The following is a 26249-nucleotide window of genomic DNA, read 5'->3' as shown; positions in this document are numbered from 1 at the left end:
CTTATATAATCATACCAGTATGTAGCCTTTTGAGATTAGCTTTTTTTCATTCAGCATAATTCTTTCGCAATCCTCCAAGTTGTTGTGTTTATCAGTAGTTTGTACATTTTGATTAGTATTTAATGGTACGGATGCCCCACGGTTTGTTTAACCACTTACTCACTGAAGGATGTTTGAGTTGCTTCCAGTTTTGGGGCTACTATAAATAAAGCTGCTATAAATATTTTCTATAAGTTTTCATGTGACATAATTTTTCATTTCTTTGCATTAATTGCCCAACAATGCAATTACTGGGTCATATGGTAATTGCATGTATAGTTTTGTAAGAAACTACCATAATCTTTTCCAGAGGAAGTGCATCATTTATATTCCCACCAGAAATATAAGAGTGATCCAGTTTCCATACAAACTTGCCAGCATTGACATTATCACTATTTTTATTTTAGCTATTCTGATAGGGTATGTACTGACCTTCATTCTGGTGTTAATTTGCATTCCCTAATGGCTAAGGATGATGACTACCCATATATCTTCTTCTGTGAATTGTTTCTTCATTTTTTTGCCCATTTTCTAATGGAATAATTTTCTTTATTTTCAGGTTTTTAAAGCTATTTATATATTCTATATAGATATAAGGCCTTGGTCAGACCAGGGGTGCCAAAAAATTTATACACATGACTTTTATTCATCTTTTGTTATTGGTCTATATTGAGTATTACAATTTTAATGCAGTTCTTTTCCTTTATTAAAATGTGTATACATTTTTTTTGGCACCCTCTGTATTTTCTTCCAGCCTGCCCCTTGCCTTTTCGTCTTCCTCATAAGGCCTTCCATAGACCAAAACTGTTTAGGATTTTTTTAACTTAATTTTTTTATTTAAGTATAGCTGATATCCAACCTTATATTGGTTATATTAGTTTCAGGTGTAGAATATAGTGATTTGACATTTTGTTTTCTTGTAAATCTGCTTGTTTTATCTTGCTCTGGCATAGAGTGTGAACTGTAGTGATATGCATTAGGCATAGAGTAGAACAATACGATTTGTACATTTCAAAGCACACAGCTGCAAAAATAAGTTATTGTTTACATTCAGCTTTGCCTGCTTAAATCTCATCCTCACCCCTACTCCCCCATGCTAAGAATTTCCTCAACCCCATTTCTTGCTCTCAAGTGACTGGGCTTTTCCTTTCTCCTCCCCAGGAGGCTAATCTTCCTAATATTTTTACATTATCTTCTTCTTTGTCATGATCACTTTTATCATCATCTTCTGTTTCCTCTCATCTTGCCTGCTTACCTTTCTGTGTGTTTGCTATTTCTTCCCCTCATATCATGATCTCAGCATACTGCTCTTCTCATCCTATACCCAATTAGTAGATGTTCTTCCTGGATACTTTCTTGGAGTTTTAGCTCCAGGACCTGGAAGTGTCCTGGCAAACTTTTCCTTGTGTATTTCACAGGAGAGCAGGGCCTATTCCCTGATTACACACACACACACACACACACACACACACCACATTCTCTTCATTCATTCATCTATCAGTAGACATCTAGTTGGCTTCCATATCTTGGCTATTATAAATAATGCTGCAATGAACAGATGGGTGTGTATATCTTCTGAATAGTGTTTTCATTTTCTTTGGATAAATACCCAGAAGTGGAATTGCTAGGTCATATAGTATATCTACTTTCAGTTTTTTGAGGGATCTCCATACTGCTTTTCATAGAGGCTGCACCAGTTAGCAGTCCCACCAACAGTGCACAAGGGTTCCCTTTTCTTCACGTTTTCACCAACACATGTTGTTTGTTGACTTTTTGATAATAGCCATTCTGATTGGTGAGTGGCGGTATCCCATTTTCATCTTGATTTGTGTTTCCTTGATGATTAGTGATGCTGAGCATCTTTTCATATGTCTGTTGGCCATCTGTATGCCTTCTTTGGAGAAATGTCTTTTCATGTCTTCCACTCATTTGTTGGTGGGATTGCTTATTTTTTTGTTACACAGTTGTATGAGTTTGTGATATATTTTGAATATCAGCCCCTTATTGGATATTATCATTGTGACTATATTCTCCCATTCAGTAGGTTGCCTTTTTGTTTTGTTGAGGGTTTTCTTTGCTGTGCAGAAGCTTTTTAATTTGATAAAGTCCCATTTGTTTATTTTTGCTTTTGCTTCCCTTGCTCAAGGGGACATATCCAAAAGATATTTACTCAGATTGCTGTCAAATAGTTTACTTCCTATATTTTCTTCTAGGAGTTTTATGGTTTCAGGCCCTATATTTAAGTCTTAACCTATTTGGAGTTTATTTTTGTATGTGGTTTAAGAAAGTGGTCCAATTTCTTCTTGTTTTTGCATATATCTGTCCATTTGTTCTAACAAAAGGATTATACACCATGATCAAGTGTGATTTATACCAAGGATACAGGGGTGGTTCAATATCCACAAAACAATGTGATGTATCACATCAACAAAAACAAGCATACAAATTATATGATTATCTTAATAGATGCAAAAAAAGCATTTCACAAAATTCAACATCCATTTATGATAAAAACTCTCAACCAAGTGGGTATAGAAGAAAATTACCTCCACTTGATAAAGGATCTATCTGACAAGCCTGTAGCTAACAGCATATTCAATGGTGAAAGGCTGAAAACTTTTTCTCTAAGGTCAGGAACAATACAAAGTTGGCCAATTTCACCAGTATTATTCAACATAGTATTGGAAGTCCTAGCCACAGCAAACAAGAAAAAGAAAAAAAAAAAAGCATCCAAATAGGAAAGGAAGAAGTAAAATGGTCACTATTTGCAGGTGATATGATATTATATATAGAAAACCCTAAAGAATCCACCAAAAAATTTCTAGAATTAATAAGATAATTCAGTAAACTAGCAGTATACAAAATTAACATGCAGAAATCTGTTATGTTGCTGTACACCAATAAACAATCAGAAGGATAAATGAAGGAAACAATCCCATTCACAATTGCGTCAAAAAGAGTAAAATACCTAGGAATAAACTTAACCACGGAGGTGAAAGAACTGTGCTCTGAAAACTATAAGACATTGAAGAAAGAAATTGAAGAGGATGTAAAAAAATGGAAGGATTTACTGAACCTATGGTTTGGAAGGAATATCGTTAAAATGACCATACTACCCAAAGCAATACACAGATTCAATGTAATTCCTGTCAAAATACCAATGTCATTCTTCTCAGAACTAAAATTTGTATGGAACCACAAAAGACCCCAGATAGCCACAACAATCTTGAGAAAGAAGAACAAAGTTGGAGGTATCACGCTCCCTGATCTCAATCGATACTACAAGGCTATAATAACCAATATAGTGTGGTACTGGCACAAAAACAGACACATACTCATAGATTAATGGAACAGAATAAAGAGCCCAGAAATAAACCTTCACTTATATGGCCAACTAATCTACAACAAAGGAGGTCAAAATATACACTGGAGTAATGGCAGTTTCTTCAAAAGTCTTTAATTTTGATGAGATAAAATTTATGAATGTTTTCCTTTTATGAATGGTGCTTTTAGTTTCAGTCTTTAAGAACTCTTCACTTAACCCTAAGTCCTGAATATTTTTCTTTTTTTTTTCCTGAAAGTTTTACAGCTGTACATTTTAAAATTTAAGGTCATAATCCATTTTGAGTTAACTTTTTTATAAGATGTGTGATTTTAGGTGGAGGTTCATGTGTGTGCCTATCGCTCTCATTGCTCCAGCACCCTTTGTTGAAAAGGCTATCCTTCCTCCATTAAATTAATTTTGCATTTTTCTCAAAAATCAGTTGGGTATATTTGCATGGGTATAATTCTGTACCATTGCTCTGTATGCCGATCCTTCCACCAATCCCAATCTCATGTAATCACCACTCAGATCAAGACACAGAAAATCATTAGCTTCCAAGAGACTTCCTTGGGCCTTCTCCTTGTCACCCCTAGAAATACCACTATTTTGACTTCTATCACCATTAATTAGTTTTGCTTGTTTTTAATCATATCAATGAATAATACAGTATGTACTCTTTCGCATCTAGCTTTTTTTTATTCAATACTGTGAGATTTATGTGTTGCCTGGAGCTGTAGTTCATTCTTTTTTATTGCTTCACAGTGTTCCATGGTATGCGTATACCACAATTTACCCATCCTATTGATGGACTTCTACTCTATTTCCAGCTTGGAGCTATTGTGAATAAAGGCATTTATGAGCATTCTTGTATCTACCTTTTGGGACTTACGTTTATTCATTTCTGTGGATAGTGAGGCTTATAGTTAATAGATAATTAGGAGGAATCAGAAGCAGGAGAATATCATTTTCATTGTTACAATCTATGAATTTTTATAGCATGTGTTTCTTTTGTCAATTGATTGGCACTTAACATTGGACAGGTATTTCCTGAGTCTGGACCAGTCCCTGTACTGCCCATTCACTTCCTTATATTATTAATTACGTTTTCAAGCCCCCATATGTTATTTCTTCAAAAAGGTTTTTAGGTGTCGGATAGCCAAGGCCACATCTCCTGTTTCTTTGCCTCCCCATGGTGGTTAGCGCTGTACCTTGAACAGAATGCCTGCTCAATAAATATTTGTTCCTTGAGTGATGGAGGGGACACTCTGAATTAATGAGGTATTACTGTGGTTCCAGATGATTGCTGCACAAATGACTGAGTTGACTTTGGCCTCATTATGGCAGCTGTATACGTATGGTCTGTGTTGATTTATGTGACTCGCCTTAATGTTCTAAAGAATCTTGAATACCTGATGCTCATTTATGTCATGTCACAGAATCGTACCATGGTGAAATAGAAATCGTGTTAGCCATGGTGATGTTTAATCGTTTTATCAATATTTATTTTGGAAATTAGATAATCACAAATGAGACAGAGAATGAGTCTGTTTACAGAGGAACTAATTGGCCTGGGGAGTCAAAGATTCGTATTCAAAGGATTCAAGCAGCATCTCCACCTCTAAGTGGCAGTTTTGACATTCATGCTTATGGACATCTTCTCAAAGGTATATGGAAAAATTCAGAACGTGGTATATGTGTCAACTGGGCAGTGCTGATCTAGACAGCCATAATAAATATTTCAGTGTATATTTTCCAATATTGCTTTTCCGCATAATTTATGTAACTGAAATTATGTCAGTAATGCAAAGCTAAATGATCCAGAACAAATTGCGTTTTCACATTTGCTTTATTACCTCACCAGAAATGCCAGGTTATATCCCCCAAAATTTGCTTTTCTTGTGTATCCACAGCTTATAAGTTATCTATAAAGTTAATTGATATTCAAAAGAAAAGTATTTGAGCCAAGGCTATACTCAGAGGTACATCACTCACGTAATTTTTATTTCCAAGACATATATATAAATTCTTGGCATAAGTAGGATGCAAATTCATTTTTACAACATTGGAGGAGGACAGTTGGTTTACAAGTGATAATACGTAGTACACATTTCCTGTATTTTAAGGAGGAAATTGGTTTCTGAGTTTTTGACTCCTGCTGTTTGCCCTGTCTCTGTGAGTGCAGGCCTCTCTGCCGACGTGTCAGCTGCAGATTTACAGTTTGCTCTCCAGAGTCTGGAAGAAGTGGGCAGAGTCTCTGTTACACGAGAGGGGACCTGTGCGGGATTCTCGTGGACCATCAAGTGGAGAAGCACATATGGAAAGCAAAGTCTTCTACAGGTTCCCTCATTCGTCTTGGTTTCTCTTTTCTCCAGGGTGTTGCATGCTTATTTGCACCCTGCTCCATTCCAGAAACAGTTGGAGACTCCCTATATAATTTAAAATGTAGACTAAACGTTAAAGAAAGGAAATTCAGGACAAGAAGATTGTTCTACATTAAGTTGACCAAATTTCTGTCTTGTGGAGAAGAGCTGTTGTTACTTTATTCCCTTTCCCCTCTGGAAAAAGCCCAGGAATATGTGTTTGAAGCCCCTCAACAGGGGCAGGAGGAGCATAAGGCAGGGTCAGCCTCAGAACTAAATCTGGGTGTACTTTCAGGGAGGGCAAAGCAAGCATAATCACTGTCTATAATTCTATCACTATGCACGAGAGCAGTACTCTGGCGCCTTGGATGTTTTTGTGGTCTTAAAGATGACCTTTTTATATTCATAAGGGAGCCACACCTTAAGTTCTCACCTAATTACCTTTGCTTAGTTAGAGCGTGGAAAGGGGCGGGGGGGGGGGGGAAGGAGTCAGGCCCAGAGTTTGTGAAGAGGTGTAGTCTACAAGAGACTAGGGGCTCAGATGGTCACACATTAAAAAAATGATGCTCTCTTTTCATGGCGAGAGTGTGAGGAAACAGTAAATTAGTGTGACCTTTTTAGAGGGTAATTTAGTAGTATCTAAATATAGATACCTGATGATTCAGCAGTCTCAGCTATGTAACTCTCTATGACTGAAATAATAATACAAGTTTTAAATGATACAGGCAGAAAGGTAGCCATTGCTGCATTATTTGCAATAGTGAAAACCTAGAAACCTAAATCCCCATCAATAGAAGAATGGTTGCTAAAATGACACAACCTTAGCATGAATGCCATGTAGCCATATGTAGACACACATATATTTACCTGGAAAGATGTCCATGACATAAGGTAGAAAAAATACAGAACTTTATTTATGGAAAAAGAAAAAAAAAAGGGGGGGGATATGGGGAAAGAAGAGACCAAAGAAAAAGGTATATAAACATAGAATACAATGTACCATACATAGACTATATGGATGTCATGAAGATGTGGGGGTTATTTTAAGAAAACACATGCCTGAAACTAGAATTAGAAAATTCCCCAACTGAGGCAGCTCTACTGACTGGTCTTTCTCTTGGTACCTGTGCTGGTGTCTGCGTTTCCTGACTAGCCTCCTCTGCTTCATCATGTCTGCTCCTCATCACTTCAGATCACATGGCCCAGCATGGAGATGCCCATCTGTTTGTTAGCCCCTGTGTCCATCACAGGCTACCATATTGGCAGAGGGATTTTGGAATGAGCAACTTGTACATTTTGATTTGGTTTCATGTTTACCATTTGCAGAAAATAAAATTCTATAAGTGGATGAAAAACTAGGGTAGTCAGAGATGAGAAATGCTAATGGGGAAAAGTTGACTCTCAGGTAGAAAGAGGACTAAATTTTTCAATTATTCAGCAATCATTTATCAAAGTGGCGATACTCAGAAAAAAGCATAGAACATTTTGAGAAAATCAAATTTAATAACTTGATTTTCCTGAGATATATTTTATTCTAAAAATTCAAGTTAATTTTAGTCATTTACTTCAACGTGAAGTTGATGCAATATATGATAATACAATAATCTTAGCATTTTTTTCTTGGGTAGATTATGCTGTTTTGTGAAGAGGCTCCTTTTTCAAGAAATGTGATTAAAATGGTTTTGATTTTTTTTTTCATCCTTTATCTTTTATTTACTATGAATATATTTAAAAAGAAAAACTAGTGTGGTCATATTCATCATAGCCTTTGTAGTAACATAACTTTGTCTAAAAATAGATTAATGACTCCAACATTATTGGTGAAAAAGCTAATATGACAGTAATGAAGATAAAGGAAGGTGGCTTATTCCGACAGCGCATACTTGGAGACCTACTTCGTACACCCACCCAACAGCCACAGGTAGTTTTGAAACTTTCCTCATGATAGTTGATATAATTTGAAATGTATAAACTAGTTTGTAATACATTAAAGACCTGGTAAAACAGGGGAGATTACGTTTTTATTTTCATGTGAATATTTGTGTTAACAGTTGTTCAACTCAATAATATCATTTTATGACCTTTGGAAAAATTATCTTATGATAAAGTAATGGATTTCTAAGCTCTACTCCTACCTATAAGAATTTGAAAATATGTTATTGGGTTGTTGGAAAAGTCATGATGTATTTTTTCTATGTTTTTCATTGCAAAAATGCGTCATGACTTTTCCGACAACCCAGTATTTCATTTAATCTTTACAGTAACTCTGTGAAGTAATTTTTAATTTAGCACTTTAATGATGAGGCAATTAGAGTGTAAGAGTTTAGGTGACTTTCCCAAGAGTAATCTTTATTTTCCTTCATAGCACTCAACAGCACCAAGGCAAAATATACATTTACTTTATTTTTATTATTATTACTTATGGTCCTATGCAACTATATCTCACCCTTACTAGAATGGAATATAAGTTGGGTGCAGAAGGGATGTCACCTGTTTTGTTTAATGTTGTAGTCCCATATTCTAACATTTATGGCTGTGCCTGATACAGAGTGGTCACATTTGTTGCATTAATGAATGAATGAATGAAGTGTCAAAGCAGAAAATGTATAATTAGAATAGACTAACTTTTGTAAACAAATAAGCAAATAAAATTCCATTCTATGCATATTCTACTGAACTTTGCTACCTCTTTACCTCTATTCTCTAGCTCTGTGTTTTCTTATTTGAAGGTTGAAGTCTATGTCAATGGAATTCCTGCTAAATGTTCAGGTAACTGTGGATTTACATGGGATCCAATGACTACTCCCACAGTCTGGGCCATAAGCCCTTCTCAAGGTAACCTCCTGCTTTGTAATTTGAGGTATGGGGTAGAAGACAACTGGCAAAAATGTAAATTATGATAATGATTTTTTAAAAAATTTTATTGGGGAACAGCGATGGTCATTGATTACACATTGGTTTTATGCTACAATGGCATAGTTGACTCTTTTAAGGAGGGCACAGCTCACAGTGGCCCATGTGGGGATCAAACCGGCAACCTTGGTGTTATCAGAACCATGCTTTAACCAACTGAACTAACCAGTCACCTTCCACCCCTGATAATGATTTTTTTATATGCTAGGGTTACCAACTAAGGCAAGCAGATAGTTCTACAGAGTAAAAAAAAAAAAAAAAATCGATCAAATCAGAAAGCTATGGAAAGATCATTAATGTACTATTTTTGAAAAACAAACAAAAAAAACCTTTGCAGCTGAATTTATCAGTCTTCACTTCTTCAGTTTCATCACATTAGAATCAGTCTCTAAAAATTCACTCTGATATTGAGGCAGTTTTCTTAAACTCTACTATCTAAGGTATTAATTGTATCTTTCATCATATGAGACTGCTTCTTCTAGGAGATTTAGTACTAAAAGGCTAGTAACAAGACAGCTGCTATTTAGTAAAATAAAATAATTAGGTGTAGCTTTGACAATAAAAGATACAAAAATTATTGCCAAGAACTCAGTCTGGGGTGACACATTATACCATGTCTTCATAGCATGTGATTGCTTTAAAAAAATGTGATTACATTTTGTGTCTGAAACCTTGGCAATTGTAATACAATTGCCAAGATTTTAAGAGCAAATAAATTGTAACTAAAGATAATTGCTTGATGTTTATTAGTGTTTTAAGGTAGATGTCTATAATCATTTTTAACCTTTGTCTTTTAGTATAAGGTCAATACTGTCAATTTCACCTGTGACAATCATACTTGGAGTTATATAATTGCTTCCATTATTGATCTGATCCTTCTCAATCCTCCTTTTGACAATCCTAAGATGATTGAAGTGTAATTAATTATGTCAGACAATAAAATTTGAAATTTAAAAAAAATAGCACATCTTCGTGTTGAAAGAATATATCCTTCAGCTGTTTTTTACAGTAATGATATTAACTTTTGGATAATTCATGTTACATGGGGTCAACACTTTCAAGAATAAGGATTGGATGAGCTTTAATTTGGTTATAGTCCTTTGGGATCCTGAGTTTTGCATCCATCTTTGTGTTGTGTAGTGAATTTCCATTTTGACATGCACTGCCTGAAAAATTATTTCTTACTCAAAATAATTAACTGGAATTACTTTTTACTACATTTTGATAAATTTAAAAACAATGAAAAGATAAATATAAATAATGCTATAAAAAAAACATATTCTCTTCACTGAAAATTAACAGCTGTTGACATTTTGTCATATTTACTTCCAATCATCAATTTAAGAAAGAAAATATTACAGGGATAGCTAAAGGCCTTTTTTGGCACCATCCCTAGTCCTATTCACCTACAAACTTCCCCAGAGGAAATCACAGTAATTAATTTTGTGTGTATTCTTCCATGCCTATTTTAATACCTTTCGTATGTAACACAAACAGTAATTTTACCATTGTTTTAATTTTATGAATAAGATATTACAGTGTAAATATAATCTGCATTTTACTTTTATTGTTCAGCATTCATTTTGAGAAATATTTATATGGTTTTATACATATCTAATTCATCACTTTAAAATATTTCATACAAATTTATTTGTTTTTCTATTGATGGACATTAAGATTCTTTATAGTTGTTTTGTTTTTACATGTAAGACTGTATTGAGCTTTGTTGTACAAATCTCCTATTGTATACATGCTAGAGCTTTAGGGTACAGGCCCAGACGTAGAATTACTGGGTAATAATTGAGTATATGTGTATTCAGTTTATTAAATGACCAAATTGGTCTCCAAAGTGGCCGTACCTCCAGCAGGTATGAGAGGTATGAGAGCACCATATTCCCCACATCCTTGTCAGTGCTCGACATTATCAGCTTCCTAATTTTTGGTCAATCGGATGGATGGGCAAAAGAACTTATCTCAGTATTGTTTTAATGTGTCTGTTTCCTGATTAGTAATGTACATGAGTGTCTTCTTGTGTGTTTCTTGGACATTTCGATTATGTTTCTGCAAATTGCTTGTTAACATCCCTTGTCCATTTATCAAGTTATCTTTCTTCTGCTGAGTTGTACCTGTGTACTATACACTGTGTTTACCAATCCTTTGCACGTGACTTCTTCCAGTGTATCACTTGTGTTTTGTCTTAGTATCTTGTTCATGGAAACATTTGATAATTAATTTATTTTAATTTATGTATCTTGTCCTTTATGATTAACCGTGGCTTTTTGTATCTTATTTAAGAAAGCCTCCTCTACATTAAAGTCATTAAGAGAGTTATGTGTTCTTCTAAAATTTTCGAGTTTTGTTTTTCATTTTTAGTTGTCTAATGTGTGACCTTTGTTGTGTGATGTGTGTGATGTTGTATTAGTAGGGTGACCATATCATTTATTGATCAAAACTGGACACTTTTAAGGATCGAATGGAAAGTCATTAAGTATAAGATGCTGGGATGGCAGGTGTAATCCGGGAATATCTTAGACACTTTAGGATGCATCTCACCCTAGATAGAGGAATCTTATTTTATTTCAAATGGAAATTATCCACAGCACTTATTTTCCAGATTATCCTTTTCTCATGAATTTGTGATGAGAGTTCTGAAATAGTCTTAAGTTACCACATAGAGATGTTTGTTTAATTTCTTTGTTGTAAGAATAATTTTCCTTTCCTCACCTCATTTTGTACTTTCAGTAGGATAATTTTTTCCCCACTAATCTCTATCAACACACAGATTCAAAATATGAAGCAAGGTAGAGTTATCTTATGGAAAATAAAATGCCATTGCTAAATAAATGTCTTTTTTTTCCCTGCTTGCTTATAGACTTATTATTCATGTTTTAGAAGATAAGCTTATTTTTCTCTGAGAAATATCTGATTTCACAACCAAAGATTCTATGTTTTGTCATTTTAACATTGTTGTTTCAACTTGTCATTTTCAGGGTCCTATGAAGAAAGCACAGTTCTAACCATATTAGGGTCTGGATTTTCTCCCAGTTCAGCTATTTCAGTCTCAGTTGGACCAATAGGTTGCTCCCTTCTTTCTGTGGATGGTACGTCCTTTTAAAGTTCATTATTATTGAGTCTAATTGTCCTTCTCTAAGAGAAAGTGGAATCGAAGAGCACTGTTATCCTATAGTGTACCCTATGCGGTCATGAAATTGGCAACTGCTTTGGATAAATGTCTTTTTAATCTTCCAAAAAATTAATAAGATAAGACATTTAGCTAATTCTTTCACTGTTGTACAGTGTCTTAATCCCATGGTAGTTGATTTTTGTTCTTTTTTTCCTTCATAGTGATTACATGAAATCTTTTCTGCCTGAAACTAATATAAAATAATATTGAATTTCAACTGTAATTGAAAAAAATAAAATGAAATGAAATAAAAAAACCAAAAAAAGAAATCATTGCTTTTTTGATGTGTCTCTGGACCTGGTCATCTTTTCTGACTTCTAGTCCAACAGAGCCTCCTCCATTCGTTAACAGAATTTAAAGATTATTCATGTTTTCTGCTCATAAGAAAAGAGGGTCATAATTATTTATTTCCCTAAAAATTATCTTTCATAATCCTAGGTGTATTTCTTAATTTTAATAAGTTGGAATTATGTAAGCAAATCCATCTTTCTTTCATAGAATTCAAGTTGTTTTTAATTTAGATCGTCTATGCATTATTGAGACCTAACAATTTTGCATCTGTATTACAAGTGCACATATACTATTCTAAATGTAGTGAAGAATGTGTTTTCATTTAGTTTTCAGTCACCTTTCTTGATGAAACCTATTTTACTCAGTTTGGGACATAAACAATATATCAGACCAAAATTTTTAGAATTATGGTATAAATGATCTTAGAGATTGGGATTTATTATTTTTGTTGTTATTATTATTACAATAACTCTTTTTGCCACAGCAGCAGTCAGGAGCACATTGTTTACTTTGCTTTCATGATTATTTTACCTAGGAGCATGTGATTCATAATATCAGGTCGTTTTTAAAGATTTTTTTTCTCCCATTAATGTATGAGCAGCTTTCCTTAGATGTATTTCTCGGGGTATAAAAATGAAGGCCAATGTTTATATTGGCAGATATACAATTTCAGTAATTTTGTCTCACAGAAACGTTTGGTTTATGGTTTTTTTCTTCTTTTTTCTTAATCACAAGAAAAGGAGATCAGGTGCCAGATCCTGAATGGAAGTGCTGGACGTTTCCCCGTTGCTGTGTGCATCGCTGATGTTGGACTAGCACGGAATGTCGGAGACGAGGTTTTCTACTTCATTTATCAAGGTCGGATCTCACACATCTGGCCTGCTTCTGGGAGCCTTGCAGGTAATACTTAATTGTTCCAAACAAAGAAAATTCTGTACATTTCCATCATTTTGTTGTACTGTTTCTAGAACAGGGTGAAAGGAGAGGTAACCAAAGCTCCCTCACGTAGAACAAAGGAAACTCCTTTTTAGAAGGCACAGTGATAAGTGGCCAACTAATTCTTTTGTTTCTTATGAAGCACAAGTCAGGGTGACTGCTTATATTTACATCTTGGGTTATTGAATTAATATCATCAATTATTACATGTTTCTATAATAAGCTCATCAGTTATGTCAAGATAAGATTTATTAGTTAGTATTCTGCTTACCAGCTGCTCTATTTGTAACCACAGTCTCAGTGGAGTTACTTGACCCAGAAAAAGTTCCGGGGACGGAAGGCTGATACAGAGATGAAAAGAAAAAATAACATATTTTGCCTGTTCTATTTCATTTCCTTTGTGTTTTTTGTTTGTTTGTTTCACCATGCCTAGTTTTGGATTTTGTGCTAGTTTTGAACTTTTCAGCATGCTTTGTGTTTTTATTTTAGTTTATTTTTATTTTCTTGGTATTTTTTTCTTATTTTTCCTTTTACTTAGAAGTATTAAAATTTGGAATTAGGTAAGAGCCTTACGTCACTTCCATGTCCCACTGGTGGAATGGTTGAGCAAATAGAAACAACATAATTTCTCTTTAGGATGATGAAAGCACTATACACAATAACAGTTGCTGCTGGTAATGTCCCAAAGCAATGTTGGTTACAAATCTGTTATTTCATTAAATTGCTCAGCCCAGCTCCCTTACAGTTTCAGACTTTAGAGCTCAGACTAGGGTGTGCAGTGTAATTATATGTATATTATCTTGAGCCTGGTCCCTGATCTATTTGCCAACCCATCTCTTGGATGATTAGACAATTCTTGAATGATGAGTTAGATTATATTGCCAAAGTTTCTTTTTGTTATTGTTAATCTGTTGTTGTTTTTTTTGGTTTTATTTTATTTTATTTTTTGTTATGTAGGGGGTACTCTTCTGACTCTATCTGGATCTGGCTTTACTGAAAATTCAAAGGTATTAGTTGGAAATGAAACCTGCAATGTGATTGATGGGGATGTGAATAAGATAACCTGCAGAACACCAAAAGTAAGGCATCTGAGTTTAAGTCTTTTTTTTCCCCTAATTCTACAATCTTATGAATTTAGGAACATCTCAGTAGAGGGTTAAACAAATGACATATTTACCTAGGAAGTGCAGAGTTTCAGCTATGCTCTTTAACAATTATTTCTTCAACATCTTTCTAGATACTTAACATCATTAAGGAAGACAGACACACAAGCCAATATTAAAGAGTGTGGTCCATTTGAAATAATAGAAGTAGATATAAAGTAAAGATAAAATATGTGGGAAGAGGGTATTAGAAAGAGTTTCACAGAACAGTAGAATAGTTGACGTACTATCAAAACTTGAAGGATGAATGAAAGTTGACCAGGTAAATCAAAGGGAGGAAAAAATTTAGTACTAATAAATAGTCTAAGAAATTCAGGGAAGCAAATTTAGACATTTTTAGTTTTTAAAATGGAGCATATACTTTAAATGTGTTAAAGGTTCAGTTTGTTGATAAAAAAAAAATGTGAAGGTCCCCATGCAATATTCCATTTTAGGAACTATTGTTGTTCTTTATTTTAAAAAATAGCTTTTTAATTAAAACCAAGAGTCTGGTTTGCTTATTATGTGCATAATGATGATGAATCCAGTCACTAACATTAAAAAAATATAGCAGATTAAGGTGGGCATTATGCAGTTGAAATCTGTAGGAAAAGTAAATTTGAACACACATTGGAATGAATGGTGGAGATGAGAATCTGGAGGATGCAGTACATTAAATCTTATTTTAAATTTTGTCATTAAGCTAAACACTCAGTGTGCATTAAGTAAGTAGTAGGCGTAAAAAGTGATTTTCCTAATTGGGAATTATATATGTGCTATACAAGTGAAAGCACCAAATATTTTTTTAGGAGTCCAAGTGTTAGTCTTGGATTCTGGAATTAGTAGGTCAGCTAAAGATATAATAATGTGATTTGTCAGTGAAAAGGAATAAAAATTATATTCAAGTCTATTTTTAGAACAAAAAGTCACAACATTCTATATCTTACGTTTTTATCAGTTAATCACTTGTCCAGAGCATCTTGATGACATTGCTGAGCCTTTAGGAATCCAATAACATAGATGCAATTAAATTGATCAAAACCACTATATCATACATCTTTATATAAAGAATTCAAACATGTAACCTACATTTGAAACCAGGACTTTCTAAAATCTGAAAACTGACTCTGATTCATGACTTAGAAACAAAAATCTTTGGAAGTTTATTTTGAATAATTCTGTTTGTTTTTAGTCATTGGATAGCTATATCTCAACATTTAACATTTTCTAATTGTTTTAGTTTTTCCTCTTATTTCAGAGAATTGAGGGTACAGTTGATATTTCAGTTATTACCAATGGATTTCAAGTCACCTCAAAGGATGCTTTTAGTTATAATTGTTTACAGACTCCAGTTATAACTGATTTTAATCCAAAAGTACGGACAATACTAGGTAAGAAATTCTCCAATAAAATCAGCTATTTGACATGTGTATGTGTGTGTGTAAACCATTTCTAGAAAGTTTTTTGAAATAATTTTTCTTGCAGTTCTGTTTCTTAAATCAAAACGGGTTATTAGTTGGTTTTATTTTTAACCATAAGTTACTCTATTATTTAACTTTCAACATGTGCAATAGGAGAGAAATATTTTTTTAAAAAGCGCTTTGCCATTTTTCCCTGTGAAACAATTAAACATGAATTTTATCTCCATGCGGCAGCTGTCAGCTCTTTCATTGATTTTTCTTTTGCCTCCGAAAGTGTCAGAACTTCCTAATTCCAGTGGTAGCTTAAGAGAGATGTTGGTTTACTTAATATGCCAATTTCACACTGCATAATAAGTTGAACATTTTTGTAAAACTTTTTTTATTTTAAATAATAGGAGAAGTTAATTTAACAATTAAGGGTTATAACTTTGGAGTTGAGCTCACACAAAGCGTGGCAGTGTTTGTTGGAGGAAAACCCTGCCAGGTTCTTCACTGGAACTTCACTGATATTAGATGCCTTTTGCCCAAGTTGCCTCCTGGAAAACATCATGTCCATGTAGAAGTCAGAAACTGGGGTTTTGCATCAACCAGGTATGATAATGAACACAGAACTGATGGAGTTGTCCAACACATGGGTTACCAGCATAGGATAGGCAAAGAAGCAGTCATTCACCTTATAACATGCAGTTGCTCTCTTCACCTTTCTACTATCCTTTTGCAAAATGTTCTTAGAAAACCTTATAAAGTTCAATAAGGTGCTTATCATTCAGGTTAGGGTATAAGATTGTACAAGGAGTTTTATGTATATACATCACTTGATTTTCATTTGTTTTGCAAATACGTAGTTAGTAGGGACAGGCACTTCCTCAGTGCGGGATTGATAGTGGAGAATAAGAGAGACATGTCCCCCATCGTTAGTGATGGCACAATTTTGTTGGGAAGGCAGATTTCAAACAGAGGATTACATAAATTACTTAATTATAAGTGGGAAAAAGGCTACAAATAAGAGGTGCCAGATGTTGTAAGAGTATATAACAGAGAGAACTAACTTTTCCTGCGGGAAAGGTAAGAGGTCTCTGAAAAGTTGACAATTAAGCCAAGAAATGGAGAGGGTGTACTTGTATAGAATCCTCCGCCAACTCAAGCTTTTCTTTAGGTAAGTGTTCAGTATTTTCTTTCCCAAAGCTGTTTGTTAACTGGTAAAATTTTTCGTTCTGTCATAGGAAGTTACAGGTTTAGAGCAGAAAAAGGGGAAATTGAAATTTAGGGATTAATAAAAAGGCAAGTGAAGCTGATGTTGGAGTGGAAGGAGAAAGGATTATAGCAAAATCTTGTGAGAGGTTAAGAAAGATGAACAACAGGAGACATAAACCTCGGAGCTGCATTCCCTCTTAGAGTCACAGGGCAGAGCTCACATGGGTTCTAGAAAAGCTGTTGGCTTGTGCTTTGGCATAATGGGATAATAGGCAGAAATGACAGCATAGAAAACTGGGTATTTGGGTGGCGGTTCAAGAAGTACCATTTTGGTATGCTGAGGAAGTTAAACAGCCGTTAACACAAAGGGTCATTGAAGTTATAGTGCGAGCTGGAATGTGGGAATGAACTCTGTATGTCAGGTCAAAAATGCATTGTACCTTTTGATGGTCTCTTAGCAGACACATTGTTTGTAATAAAGCAAAATAAATTAAAAACCCTGTCACTGAAACAGCAGGAAGAGAGATCAGGACAAGTGTAAAACAATCATAGAATAGATAGTCAATTCAAATTAATTGCACAAAACTTTCAGTGTTCATATAAAATGTACAGAATTTCATTGCTGTCCTTTTTTTAAAAATAGAGAATGCTTCTTTTATGTTTGAATCAAATGAATCTATAAAATATCATAAAGCATTTCATATATTTCTTGTGACCTCAGTTCTCATAACCATCTTTTCCCCATAATATTTTAAGATCTTTTATCACAAATTCTTCACTATGGGATTTTCAAAAATGTGATATTCATAGTTAGAGAGAAACTATTATCTATATACCATCCAACCAAATTGAAGTTCATGATAACTATCAGATTAGTTTGAAAAAGTACTGCCTAATTAAATATTCAATTACTTCTCCTTGAATGAATCAAGTTTAGCAATATGACACCATGGAAAGCTCATTGAAACATCTATTAATTTTTGTTTTGCAGAGACAAGTTAAATGCTTCTATACAATATATTTTGGAAGTGACTAACATGTTTCCACTGAGAGGCTCCTTATACGGTGGCACTGAAATCACTATAATGGGTTTGGGGTTTAGCACTATACCAATGGAGAACACCGTGCTCTTGGGTAAGAGTTTCTTCCTCATGGGAGGATTGTTGGGTTTTTTTTTTGGTTTTTTTTTGGGAGGATTGTTTCGTGTGCGAAACTGAAAAGATGTGGTTTAGATGCTGAGTTATTACACAAAGACTCTCAATCATGGAAGCTTTATCTTTCTATCAGTGTATAAAAGGTTAAGTATATTTGGTTAAGATGGTAAACGAAATAACAGCTTTTGATTTTCAATAAATAATTATCGTGTATGTAATGCATACAGAACATTTTAAAAGAGTGAGCTCTCTGTTCTAAAAAATAATCAGGACTCAAACAGGATTTCCATCAGAAAAAAAAGTACCAAAGATCCTACTATCTAATGTGGAGCTTTTGTAGGGCTTTGACTGTTTATTTATTACACTTCATTTCTACAGTTCACAAATATAGTTGAGAAAATGTTTTTTTCTTCATCTTTATTCTTTCTAGGGTCCTTCCCTTGCAATGTGACATCATCATCAGAAAAAGTCATAAAATGTATTCTTCATTCAACAGGGAATGTATTCAGGATTACCAACGATGGGGAAGATTCAGGTATCAGCCAACATCTACATATTTTAAATAATGGAAGCACTTTAGCTTGTAGTTAAATTGGTTTTTATTTATTTTATACTTCAGAGCATTCAGAGACTATATATTGTTATTTCTTTCTGTAATGCATCAGTAGTATCCCCTTGACATAGAGGGTCACTTATAGAGTAGACTTGAGCCTAAAATACTGAACTTTATAGTTTCCAAGTTCAGGAATTCCCATTTGTTTTTAGTGCAGTATAGATCTTCCTTGGTTTGTCATTGGTTGTGAATTTCTAAATGAATATTCAAATTGAAAGTATATAGATTTTTGTGTGCCGCTATGCCTGAAAAAATTATGTTTAAAGAATTAATCAGCTTTAAAAAATATCATGTGCTATTTCTGAACAACTTTGTCACTGATTTCCTGATTTCTAAAATTGTCTCTTGATCATCAATTTTGTAGTTGTGTGGTTTAGATTTTTCCTTAGGTTCTCATGATCTCACTTTCCATTATTTATGTTTATTTTTGATATGTGTTTAAATTATGCCTTGTGAAAATTTTACAATGTTATTTAAAAAGTATTTCACTAGCGATTATATAAACATGCAGTATTTCCAAAGATAATTATTAAGAATGTTCACTCCTTTTCCTTTTTCTTTAAAATGATGACTCAATTCTTGCTCCCAGTCCATGGATTAGGTTATGCCTGGTCACCATCAGTCTTAAATGTATCTGTGGGAAGCACAGTGACATGGCATTGGCAGGCACATCCATTTCTTAGGGGAATAGGATATAGAGTTTTCTCTGTCTCCAGTCCTGGAAGTGTAATTTATGATGGCAAAGGATTTACAAGTGGAAAAGAAAAATCTGCATCAGGTATGTTTCTACTTTGTTGAGTTTAGCATCATGCTGCTTTTTTTCTAGATGTAATAAAAAGACATTTTGAGGAGATTTAAAAGGCATTTGCATAAATAATATATACAAATATACAAAATAGTTTAGTTGGCACTTTATTGCCATAGTAAAAATTTACAAATTTATAAGATATTATAAATGAATGTAAGCAAGATATTGTATACATTAGTGATGAGTTCCAGTATCAGAAATATCTTTATTCATTCTGGAATAATCAACCAATTGAAAAAAACATATGAAAACAAGCAAACTACAAAAGAAAACTGGAATATATGTTTTAACCATACCAGTCTGATGGGAAGTAGTGAACGTCTGTTGACTGGAATCAGTTTTAAAATCACTGTGTTTCCTAGGACAACTCAGTATAAAGTGTGACTTTTAGACTGCCTGTTTTGGTCTATCCATGTAGCAGTTTGAACTTTTTACTGGTAAACACAAACTATTACTTGTTTATTTTTCACTCCATATTGAGTTGTTCTTTAAATTTTGGTTATACCGGACTTGACATGGTTTTCTTGAAAAATTAATACTGGATCTTGTCTTCCCGGAGTGTGATTTCATTATACAAAATAGCTCTGCATAGCCAGTGAATCACTTCCTTATTACTTTCTGCTGAAATATCACATGCATGAAAGTCAGAAACTTGTCAACTGTAGGTGCATTTGAATGATTTCAAATTTCTTTTCAAAGATGCATTAATTGCTTATATTTATTATGTCCAATCTTATTTTATGGCAGGTTCATTTTCTTACCAATTTACTTCACCTGGAATTCATTACTATAGCAGCGGGTTTGTTGATGAAGCGCATTCCCTTTTTCTCCAAGGAGTCATTAATGTTTCACCAGCTGAAACCAGGCACATTCCCCTGCACCTGTTTGTGGCTGGCACGGAAGCCACATATGTTCAGGGTAAGAGAATTAAAGATGGAAACCCCGTTACTCTGGGGACTCAGGTGCATGAGACCTTTCTAGAGTAAGAGGCAGAGGACCAGGTCTAACCTTCCTTCTGTCTCTTAATAGCCACATAACCTCGAAGAGGTCTGGACTACCCTGAGGCTGGACTTCATTATAAAAATCATGTTAATATTGTCCTGCCAGCCTGTTAGTATCCTTGTTTGCCTCAAAGAAGATATAATATGAAAAAGTTCTAACGCTCTGCATGTGTCCGAAAATATGTTAAAATGTGAGATGTTATTGTTTCATGTTCCCCATGGGATCTGGCCTTAGACAAATTGAGAAATTAATTTTATGTTCATTCTCTACTGTATCATCTTTGTCCAGGTCTTTCTTTTATCTCTGTACTGCCTGGGGCCATCTTGTCTTTAAGAAGAAAAAAAAAAAAAGGTTTACCAGAATGTAAACCACCATCATCAAAATAGAGTAATGCAGTCTGAAAACAGTTCTTATTTTTAGAATATTATCCATGACTGACAGGCAGTTCTTTTGTCTAAAGGAGGACCTGTGAATTTGCACTTGGGAAGCTCTGTGACAGGCTGCCTGGCAACAGAACCCCTGTGTGGCCTGAACAATACCGAGGTTAAAGATCCAGATAGATTTCTGTTTGAGCTTTCAAGGTGTTTTTCACCATCTATAAGCAACATTAGTCCATCTACTGGGACAGTGAATGAACTGATAACGATTACTGGGCATGGCTTCAGTAATCTCACATGTGCCAATAAGGTAAGACTACAAAGATCTTCTTTTTATGTCTACATATTTCATAAAAGCAAGATATTGTGTCCATAACCTCATAATTTAATTTCTAACAGCTTTATTGTGATATAATTCACATACCATACAATTTGTTCACTTAAAGTGCATACTTCAGTAGCTTTGAATTCATCGCTTTGAATTTAGTATATTCAGAGTTGGGCGTCTATCACCACAATGAATTTTAGAACATTTCCTTACCCCATAAAGGAACCCCACGGCCATAGACATTACTCCCAACCCCTCCATCCCTCCCTGCCCTAACTAACCACTAGTCTTACTTTCTGTCTCTGTGGCTTTGCCTATTCTGGACATTTCTTATAAATAGAATCATCCAATATGTGTCCATTTGTGTCTGGCTTTATTCACTAAGCCTAATGTTGTCAAGGTTCATCCATGTTGTACCATGTAGCAACACTTCATTGTTCATGGCAAAATATTCTAAGATATGCTTTAATCAGCCCCCAAATCAATTTTATGCATACAAAGTTTGTACATGATTAATGTTTTAAAAAAAAATTTAGTTGCTGACAATACAAAATTTTCACATTCATTTACTTTCAGGTTACAATTGGTAACTACCCCTGTGTTGTGGAAGAAAGCACTACCAGTTCCATTGCATGTCATATTGACCCTCGAAACTCAATGGATGTTGGCATCAGGGAACTTGTCACCTTAAGGGTCTACAACCTGGGCACTGCTATCAACACACTGTCCAATGAATTTGATAGGCGATTTGTACTTTTGCCAAACATCAACGTGGTGCTGCCCAATGCAGGATCCACCACAGGAATGACAAGAGTGACCATAAGCGGCTCTGGGTTCGCAGTCTCTTCTGCAGGTGTAGAAGTCCTTATGGGTCACTTTCCATGTAGAGTTCTATCTGTGAATTATACGACCATCAAATGTGAAACCTCTCCTGCTCCCCAACAGCTTGTGAACGTTGCTCTTTTAATACATGGAGTTCCTGCCCGGTGTCAGGGCAACTGCAGCTTTTCGTACTTAGAAAGCATCACTGCTTTCGTAACAAGAATCTCCCCAGACTCCATCAGGGGATCTGCAGAAGTTCTTATTGAAGGAGAAGGTTTTGGCACTGTCTTGGAGGACATTGCTGTTTTCACTGGAAGCCAACAGTTCAGAGCAATAGTTGTTAATGACAAGGCCATCACTGTCCTCGTGACTCCCCTCCCGGCTGGACATCATCCTCTTCATGTTGTGGTGGGAACAAAGGGCTTGGCTCTGGGGAACCTGACTATTCACAGCCCCACAGTAGCATCTGTCACGCCAATTTCTGGAAGCATCGGTGGTGGAACTACTTTGGTGATCACAGGAAATGGCTTCTATCCAGGCAACACCACAGTCACTGTTGGGGATGAACCTTGTCAAATTATATCTGTCAACTTCAGTGACGTCTACTGCCTCACCCCAGCAGGGGCGGCTGGAAGGGTCCATGTGGAGATCTTTGTTAATGCAGTTGCTTATCCACCTCTCTCATTTACGTACGCCTTGGAGGATACGCCGTTTCTCAGAGGAATTGTCCCAAATACAGGTACTCCAGTACCTGCCTTTTATTGTTTTGATATCATATTATCAGTAATGTGTATTAGCATAGAATTGGAATAATGTTTATAAATTATTATTAAGATGTGTTTTTAGATTGCAGTCAATCCAGTTAATACATGGGATTTGAGTTCTCTATTGTTTTGATATCATATTATCAGTAATGTGTATTAGCATAGAATTGGAATAATGTTTATAAATTATTATTAAGATGTGTTTTTAGATCGCAGTGAATCCAGTTAATACATGGGATTTGAGTTCTCTATAATCTCTATGTTGTGATTATTTTTGCAGATTCTTGGGATAAAATTTTTAGTCAAATGTCAACTTCTATTCTGAGACAAAAATCCCCATTAATTAACTTGACCTAAATTTCAAAATGAAGAAGAAATAGCTTTATATCTATGGACATAAATTGGTCATTAATTTATGTCATTAATGTTGATATGGCACAGGAAACACTTGTCAAAATTCAGAAGTAGTTGATGTTACTAACATTGAGAGTATTTTGGAATACCTTGTTACCATGAAACTACAATTGATTATTCACTTATTCACACAACAGAATTCTTTCTAAAGAGGTAATTGGCCTATTCAGATGGAAAAAATACTATAAGATTTATTCAATTATTTAGCATGACTCATTTTTCTAAAGTAAGAATACACTGAGACATCTTCTTGATCCTTTGTCATTATGTTACGCCATTTGTGGTTATCTTCAAGCTGTTGGAATACTTATCATCTATGTAATTAATTCTGGAGAGGCAGCTGTAGTATAATGGTTAAGAACATGGCCCTGATATCTGGGTTCAAATCTTGGTTCTGCTACTTTTCAGTGATGCAACTTTGCATAATTTTTTCAAATATCAATTTCCTTATACATGCAGTCACTTACCCCATAAGATTAAAGAAGTTCATTCATATAATATAACTTACAATGATACCTTTAATAAAGAACTCACTAAGTGTTAGCCTTTACAAAAAAGTCCTTTTTAGTTTACATCATCAGGAAATGTGTCAGATTTGGGTAAGGTGTATACTCTGCTTTCAAGAAGTTTGCTATTCAAATTTCCTTTGATACATCGTGTTTTCTCATTTAGAATTTTTTTATAAAGCAAACATGAATGATAGTAATGACATACTTTCTCCCCGTGTATTTCTAGTCATTGCAAATGGTGAACTAAATATTGGCATATGTTCCTTATTTCCATGAGCCATTTCTGTCCCATCACTCTCTTTGAATGTCTCCTTCAAAACAATGTATTTGAATATAGAAGGCTTGTGGACAAGTGAGAACTGAGCTGTTTTACTTACTGAAGAGACACACTTAGAGCAACACTTCCATTAGAAAGGCAAAAATGCCAGACAATGTTAAAAATGTAAAACCCCCAGAAGATTTTTAGCTTGTATCTTAAAATTATTCCTAACATGAAAGATCTCATTAATATCTTTAGTCTTTAAAATAACAATATATATTTCAGTGATCTTCACTATGGTCAGTTATATGGTTATTTTACTATTACTATTGGAATTAATATCAAACTACTACTTGGTGACTATTTGTAACAAGTTTTGTTGCTGAATATCAATTCACTTAATACTTACGTATGTAGGTCTTTTGAATGACCTATGAAAAATCTCATGTTTTTAATGTCCTCAATGCATTTTTTTGTCAAAAGGAGGAAGGCAGGAAACTGAGGGATTGAAGTACTTTGTTCTGTGTGCATTTATTCAAGGCTTTCACATCAACATTCATCTACAAGTCTTTAATTCTTTTTTTTTTTTTTTTAATTTTAGCTGAGCCATCCTGCCACCTGTTGGCAGCTCAGCGGCTGTTCAGCTCGGGCCGGGACTCGAACTGCTGTTGCTCAGAGCTCAAACTCTTGAGCAAGCTCTTAACCAACTGAGCCACTTGACCGGCCCACTTAATTCTTTATTTATCCATCATAATTTGTTTAGCAAGTCATATATATTAAAAATGTTTGAATTAAAATTCATCCATCTTCCAAGAGTTTCTAAAATCAGGAAAGTACCAAAAATAAAAAACAGTAAGCCCAGCCCTAAAATACACTCCGATCAGCCACCTCCTGCTCAGACATTCAGATATCCTAACTCTAGATCTCTCTTGTCTTCTCCACTAGCCTGACTTACTAACTTACAACTTGGTAGAATGAACAGAAGGGCTGGAAAATCATGCATGTTGAGATAACTTATACTTAACATACCATAGGCTATAATGTATGCTATAGCCAAAATATACATGTCACAACATGTTTTGTTCATATTTACGTTAGTTTTTAATACTGAATATTATTTTGTTGATAGGTATATCTTTAAATGCTCTATGTATTGGCATTAAGATATATTTATATTGTTTGCCTTTTTTTTTTTTAAAGGTCCACCAGGAACCACAGTTCAGATCACTGGATCTAATTTTGGCATTGACATCTTGGAAGTTTTGGTGATGATAAATAACACTCAGTGTAATGTAACCATGGTGAATCATAGTGTGTTGCAGTGCATTGTTGGAGAGCATGCTGGCGGCACATTTCCCGTTACGATGCATCACAAGACAAAAGGCTCTGCTGTGTCCACAGTTGTATTTGAGTACCCACTTACCATTCAAAATATTCATCCAAGCCAAGGTAGTCACAAATATACAGGAACCTATAAATATATTGTTTCAGTAAACACCTTACTTAGAAAACACAAAACAGAACAATATTCTTCAAACACTGCTAAAATTTGTATTCTCTTAATACATTAAAAATATTTCTGCTTATGCATCAAATAAATAAGTATGCATGGGCATCAATTAATCATATTGACATATCAGTTCAATGCCTGTATTTCTTAGTGTGGTATAATTTATTTATTTATTTATTTATTTATTTATTTATTTATATTTATTTATTTAAAAAAAACTTTTATTGGGGAATTGTAGGATGGGAACAGCACTGGGGAATTGGGGGAAGGGGAACAGACAAGTTGCTATCCTTTTGTTCTTCAGTCTCTAGTTGCTTCACTGGCCCAAGTTGGCACCATCATTGCGCTCTTCCCGGGTGAGGCAGATCAGTCTCAGGCTTCTGGATGGCCATTCACTGCGGCTGCTGGCCGCTCAGACTGGCTGCTGGCTACACATGGTAGCTCATGGCAACCCACTGCAGCAGGGGCTGCAGCCTACACCATCGCAGATGACTCACGGCAGCCCAGCTCTAGGTTCAGCATCTTAGCTGTAGAGGGCAGTGTCACAGGCCCTCATATGTGGGATCTGAACCAGGGCCCTCTGGCATCCCAAGCCAGCTCTTAACCATCGCGCCACTCAGCCGGCCCTGGTATAATTTATTTAAAGTTAACCCTACTTAAAATGGCCAGGTTGTATGTGGAAAAAAATTTTTTTTAATCATCTTTAGAAATCACTGCCTTGTAATTATGTCTATGTAAATTTTTTTTTATTTAAAAGTTATTTTAGTGGTTAGACATCTTAAGAAAGTATAAATAATGTAATCTTAATTAAAATAGTAATTTTACATTTATGTTTTTACTACTCTGAAACTCTTTGTGACATCTCTTTTAAATAAAATTTTAGT

The 26249-nt window shown here is 34.7% G+C and overlaps 1 protein-coding gene across 1 annotated transcript in view; it reads left to right on the top strand.

The window, feature by feature from the left end:
* PKHD1L1 (PKHD1 like 1) overlaps window positions 1-26249 on the top strand; it is a 143431-nt gene that overhangs the window by 48002 nt on the left and 69180 nt on the right. Inside the window, exons 24-39 of the mRNA XM_019628463.1 lie at window positions 4881-5028; window positions 5547-5701; window positions 7523-7645; window positions 8454-8559; window positions 11628-11738; window positions 12848-13012; window positions 14006-14127; window positions 15449-15581; window positions 16007-16202; window positions 17797-17939; window positions 18390-18494; window positions 19162-19350; window positions 20128-20298; window positions 20843-21069; window positions 21664-22648; window positions 25056-25304. Coding sequence (XP_019484008.1) covers window positions 4881-5028; window positions 5547-5701; window positions 7523-7645; window positions 8454-8559; window positions 11628-11738; window positions 12848-13012; window positions 14006-14127; window positions 15449-15581; window positions 16007-16202; window positions 17797-17939; window positions 18390-18494; window positions 19162-19350; window positions 20128-20298; window positions 20843-21069; window positions 21664-22648; window positions 25056-25304 — 3328 coding nt within the window. The remainder of the gene's footprint in view (window positions 1-4880; window positions 5029-5546; window positions 5702-7522; window positions 7646-8453; window positions 8560-11627; window positions 11739-12847; window positions 13013-14005; window positions 14128-15448; window positions 15582-16006; window positions 16203-17796; window positions 17940-18389; window positions 18495-19161; window positions 19351-20127; window positions 20299-20842; window positions 21070-21663; window positions 22649-25055; window positions 25305-26249) is intronic.

Source organism: Hipposideros armiger, unplaced genomic scaffold (genome assembly GCF_001890085.2).
Source record: "Hipposideros armiger isolate ML-2016 unplaced genomic scaffold, ASM189008v1 scaffold_792, whole genome shotgun sequence".
Classification (NCBI taxonomy): Eukaryota; Metazoa; Chordata; class Mammalia; order Chiroptera; family Hipposideridae; genus Hipposideros; species Hipposideros armiger.
Note: the sequence above shows the minus strand (reverse complement) of the source record. Positions and strands in the feature narration are given on the sequence as shown.